Genomic DNA, 5,503 nt, shown 5'->3' on the forward strand with positions numbered 1-5,503 from the left:
TAGCTACGGGAGCAGTTACAGCCGATACTGCTACCCTTCCTGCTGCAGCTACAGGTGCTGCTACCCCTGCTGCTAAACCCAGGGGCAATACCCCTGCAAGGAGAATCAACCCCGACCCGGCAAGCGAAGATGAACGACTAATCTGAGGCAACGTTTACAGAAGCACTGAGCCCCTGTAACAGCGACCGAAGTCACTGCGAACGGGGAGCTTGGCTGCCCTCTAAAATTCCTTGGCAATTGTTTTTTTTTTTTGTTCTTCTTTCTGTCTGCTTCTTCCTGTGTTTCTCAACTATGAGTTCTCTCTTGATATTCTCCTGCGTTTAAACCCCTTTACACCCCTCCAGCAATGGAAACAACGATCTGCAGTTCATCTGGAGCTTCTTACAGTTGCTACAGTGGTGTCAAAGGACTTCTGCAAAATTAGATTTGTGTCATCTGCGTTTTCAGTAACTACTTGCAGTAAGGTGCTGCAGGACTGTTTAATGGGGAATTATTACAGCTGTCTCTCCTTTGATCTGGATTTACAAGTACCCAAAGGATGAACAACACAGCTTCAACAAAAAGGAATGTTCTGTATAGCATAGTGCAATGACTCATCTTCTGTAGCTCTTTCCAGTATCCCAAAACTATAATCTTTCTGTATCTGTGCCAACTCCTTTTCTTACTGCATTAAAATTTTTCTGCATGGAAAAAAAAAAAAAATGGAGTTCCAGTCATCTTCTTTCCTCTGTCCCTAGTTTACATGAATATACTGAGTGGTGGCATCCTGAAGGGACTTTCTGTCCCTAATGCTGGCAAAGCACTTCATACCCCTCCACATTCAGATCAGCTGGTCCCTGTAAATATGCTCTTTTCTTCTCTTCTACCTCTCAGAAATGCAAGAAATGCCACAATTTCTCCCTTTCCTTTGCTTCATTGAAACTATTACCAGATTTAAGGTTAATGTATTTCAGCATAATAAGGCTGTAATTGTCTTTATTATAATGTTTTAAAAGGAAAATAATTAGTCCCAGAACTCTATGGAGAGTATATAAAAATGTTCAGCTGAGCAGAATATTGTCTTATCCCTGGAAACCAAATTCAAGTGTTCTTGTTCCAGAGTCACAATTTCCCATCACATTCCTATTTAACAGCCAAATTTCATTACCAGCCATTGGAACATAAGAAAAAAGAAAAACTTGTATTAAAAGCAATGGGAAAAGTGTCAAGGAGGAAGTGGTGGCTTTTCCTGTCTTGATGCTGGCCTTGAAAAGTCAAAACACTGCCTTGATCTTCCACACAGACACGGGGCAGAACAGAATCCATTTCTATAGGTGCGGTTACAATAATTCACTAAATCCAGGGATTAAAAGCTAGAAGAAAGAAAGAAAGAAGGGGGGGGGGGGGGGGGCGGGAAAGAGAGGTAAACATTCCTTTAAAAAAATAAATAAAAAAGAAACAGCACTCAATCTCCCCAGGGCATTTTTGTAGCTCTTGTCTACCAGCTGCCCCTGGCCATGGAAGCAATGAGAAAGTATCATCATCTTCCTCCTCACACAGCCGCAGCCTCTCAGTTGTAGAACCAAGAGGTTCTACAGCCTCTGTCCATAACATTCAGTGGGAGACAAAAAGTGACAGTAAAAATCAGCCCTGACTCTGCTTCCTTCCAAAACATGGGCTCTGAGTACGCTTCCCTGAACTGACAGACAGAAACACCCCGCTGCCATGCCTCGCAGGTGCTGGCCACTGGATATCCATTTTTCCAACCAAGTTATTTGCACTGCAAAAGGCAAATTCCTCCCACTTCTCCATCAGGGAACACCTGATCTTTCAACCCTGATCTTTCCAGGTCCCCTCCATCCTGGGCTGTTTAACGATTCTATGATAATACATAAAACACAAACCTCTTTCAAAATTAAAACCCTAATGAGTCCATACATTTGTGGACTCTGCTTCCATATCAGAACACAGCCAGTCATGGATCATGTCCTAATCACATCACATTAGCCCAACAGCAGCACTGAAGTATTTTAAATGAACCATGTATTTGGAATACACCAAGTGAAAGCCCAGAGTTTAGAAACGTGCATAACCAGAGATACAGCTGAAGCTTCTCGCAGCAACAAGTGTCCATGTTTCTCAACTTGAGAAGGGCAAGTCTCCACAAGCCAGTCCTTGTGTACCCGAAGTTACTAACGTCGTCACCCAATCTGTGTGCTGCTATTGATTTCAAGATATTTAAGAAATCCAAGTGCAAAATAAAAACAGAAATACAGTATTGATGCAACAATTTTTAATGTGACTGAAAGGCAGATATACTTTTAGAAGCATACAGAACTGAAAGACTACATTCCCAAAGACACATCACACCCTGCCTATACCATTCATTCAGAGTTAATGTTTTGTACATCATTGCAACAAACAAAAAAAAAAACCACAATTTAAAAAGAACCGTAGAATCAAGGAGAAGCAAGCTTCTGATCACGAGGAGAGTTTGGGTGGCAAGAGAGCAAGCAGACACAGAGCAGAACAAAGATAAGTCATCGCAAGCACTTCAACAGCAGCGCAGGAGCGCTCAAAGCCTCCGCGGAGGGCGGCTGCTGTCACCAGGGCTCTGCACATCGGGGACCGCTGCTGCCAAGATTCGCCGTCAATCCGTGCTTGCCAGGCCTGGGTTGATCTTCATTTCGGGGACATTCCTGCTGGGTTTAGCAGGGGTAGCAGCTCCCGTAGCCGAACCTTTGGCCATATCGTGAACCGAAGGGGTAGCCGTAGCGGCCGGAGTAAAAGCCTGGGTAGCCGTAGCAGTCGCCAGAGCCGTAGAAGCCCCTATAGCCGCCATACAGACCCCCATAGCCGTAGCAGTCCCCAGAGCCATAAATGCCCCGGTAACCGTACAGACCGCCATAGCCGTACCGGTCCCCAAAGCCGTAGAGGCCCCGGTAGCCGTAGAGGCCCCCATAGCCCCGGTAGCCGCAGGGGCTCCCGCAGTCGTAGCCCCGGTAGCCATACAGGCTCCCGTAATTGCAGGGAGAGTAGCAGTCATCATCGCATTGGCCTTGGAGGAAAGTCATCTTTCTGCGGTGGAGGCAAACCTGAAACGCAGCAGCAGGGAGGAAAGCAAAAGTAATAAATACTTCCAGTGACAGTAACAGTCTCAGAGCCCAAAGACTTCTTCGCTGGTCCCGTGAGACCAAGGTCAGAAGCAAAATTATGACTAAATTCCTCAGCTCCCTATTACCTCCTATTTCTATAATTTTCATGTTTACCCACTGTTTTTAAACCATTTTATTTCTTTTCTAACTGAGATTGGTGAAAGTACTGACTGGAATATACCTGAAACAGATGAAAACCTCCTTGCTGCTGTTCCAGGATTTTTCTTAGAGAATATTGTTAGGAGTTAACGAACCTAAATTTCTTTTAGGATACCAGCTTTGCATAGAGCTCTACGTTCCCAAATCCTTCAAGAAAGCTTGAGGTGTCTGATGTTTGCCACGATAACACGTTTCAGCTTTTGGGTCCATTGCTTCAAGTCCCATTTCAGTAATTTACACCAATTTTAGATTGGCATCTGGAAACGCCGACAGCACATGCAGGAAACTACAGAGCGTTAGCACGCCTGAGAATCTGCTGTCCTGCCAAACAGACCTGAAGACCTCCCTTAAAATAAAACAGAAGATCTATGGAAGAACCTGCTGAGGGCCATGGTGGGGAAACCCTTCTCTAACCCTGCTGGAGGCAGCTCTGCAGGTCCTTATCATGGAGCCAGACACCCCAGGTATCAACAGCGCCGGGAAAGTTTCACCCCCAGCCTTCAAACTTGAACCCACCGGTTCCTGCAGCGCAGTAACCACCGGCACAAGGTACAGAGAAATCTCGCATTTCAGAGAAGCTACAATCCTAACGTACGTTATTGGACCGAAATTTCTAATCCTTATGAAGAGACTAAATGGAGAAAAGGCTTACCGAGTTCACCGGGAGGAGGAAGGCAAGAGTGCTGATGAGGAGCCTAGGGCTCCCAGCCCTTTTTATACTGTTTCTTTGCCCGCCTGGCTTATCTAAGACGCCCTGTGTATTCAAAAGTTTTGTAGCCTTATTGGTTGGAAAACAAATTTGCCTGTACACGTCATATCTTCAATTAATATAATTTTCTCCATTGTTTGGGATTATTAGTGTGTTCCCAGCCTCCCATATGTCACATACATTACAGGTTTCTTTCATCTTAAAATTTTCTGGGCCAACTGCATTCCTGATACCATTTTATTGTCTTCACTGTCAAAACTGAAGTTTATTTTTACATTATATAAAAGCATTTATAAGTTCCCAAAGCCACTGGAGGGTGAGAAATTTTCAGTAAAAAAGGAAAACCTTCTCATGTGTTTGAAAATATCTGTTGTTCACCAGAAACTCTGATGAACCGTGGCACAGGCTCCCTATTTAAAGGGAATGTAAATATATTTAGGTATTTTATATTAAACTACTTCGCAACTTCAGGAAACAGGACCAGCACAAACTACAAATAAATCTTAATTGCATTTCTCCAAAGTGTTCATGGTGAATAAAAGTCATGCTGCTGCATGAGCAGAATGTTTTCAACTGAAATACGACTACGGCATTGTTTGCAGTTTAGTTCACTAGAGGGCTTGACTGCAAGTTCAGCAGAACAAAGTTGAGAACACAAGTACGAACTTGGTCTGGAAAATAAATAAGGATTTTGGGATGTACTAAATGGTATTTTCCAAGGAACCATGTTAACATTTTCTTCGCAAAGAAGCAACCACATGTATCAAATACGGTACAATAGTGAGGAATGCTGGAGTTTACTGCAGAACTCCTTGTATGACCTTCACCTAATTTCTGGCATTAATTTGAATGTAAAATAAGAGTAATAATGAGCAAGCAGGATGTTGAGGCTTCCTCAGAATTTTGAATACCAAAGCACTTCATAAACACTCATTAATGTTTTCAATTTGCAAAGTGTTGCAGTATTTAAATATTAATAGTTTGTCACCAAAAGACACCCCCAGATTTAATAATATGGTCACTTACAAGACACATCAAGGTCTCTTGTTTCTAATTCCTAATAAGGTGATGCATTATATGTTTTATGAAAGTCAAAAACTACAAAAAACTCTCCTAAAATAGGAAGAAATATTTGGGAACATTCATAAGGCAGCTGAAAAATTTCTTCAAAATCACTGTTGTGGAACCTGTGACAAAAAAAATTCAAAGCTGCTGGCAAGACATCCCCACCAACACAACCAGGCAGTATGCACAGGTCATGATGATGTTGAATAGAAGCACTACTACGTTTCGGCACACCAAAGAGAAGCCTACTCCTTTTCTCCCCTACACATTGCACCATAGATGCAAAAGCCAAGCGAACGGAGTACCTACAAGCAGATTGCGCAACCAGTAATGGTCTAAATATCTCCCAAAATTATTCCTATCCATCCAACTACAAAGAATTCCATACAATTTTACTAGAAATGTGCTGAGCCCATTTCTTCTTATTTTAAGATGA

General features: G+C 42.9%; 1 protein-coding gene across 1 annotated transcript; it reads right to left on the minus strand.

Annotated features, from left to right (window-relative positions):
* Nucleotides 1–1,975: 1,975 nt before the first annotated feature.
* LOC309414341 (uncharacterized protein) lies at nt 1,976–3,094 on the minus strand. Its single transcript, XM_082011650.1, has one exon. The coding sequence runs from the start codon at nt 3,051–3,053 to the stop codon at nt 2,688–2,690; it is 366 nt and encodes a 121-aa protein (XP_081867776.1). The 5' UTR covers nt 3,054–3,094; the 3' UTR covers nt 1,976–2,687.
* Nucleotides 3,095–5,503: the final 2,409 nt, after the last annotated feature.

This window comes from Phaethon aethereus (genome assembly GCF_964289735.1).
Source record: "Phaethon aethereus genome assembly, chromosome: 28".
NCBI lineage: Eukaryota > Metazoa > Chordata > Aves > Phaethontiformes > Phaethontidae > Phaethon > Phaethon aethereus.

Excerpts from the sequence above, each read along its gene's own strand:
- LOC309414341 (XM_082011650.1), bottom strand. The coding sequence starts at position 3,053 with ATGACTTTCCTCCAAGGCCAATGCGATGATGACTGCTACTCTCCCTGC.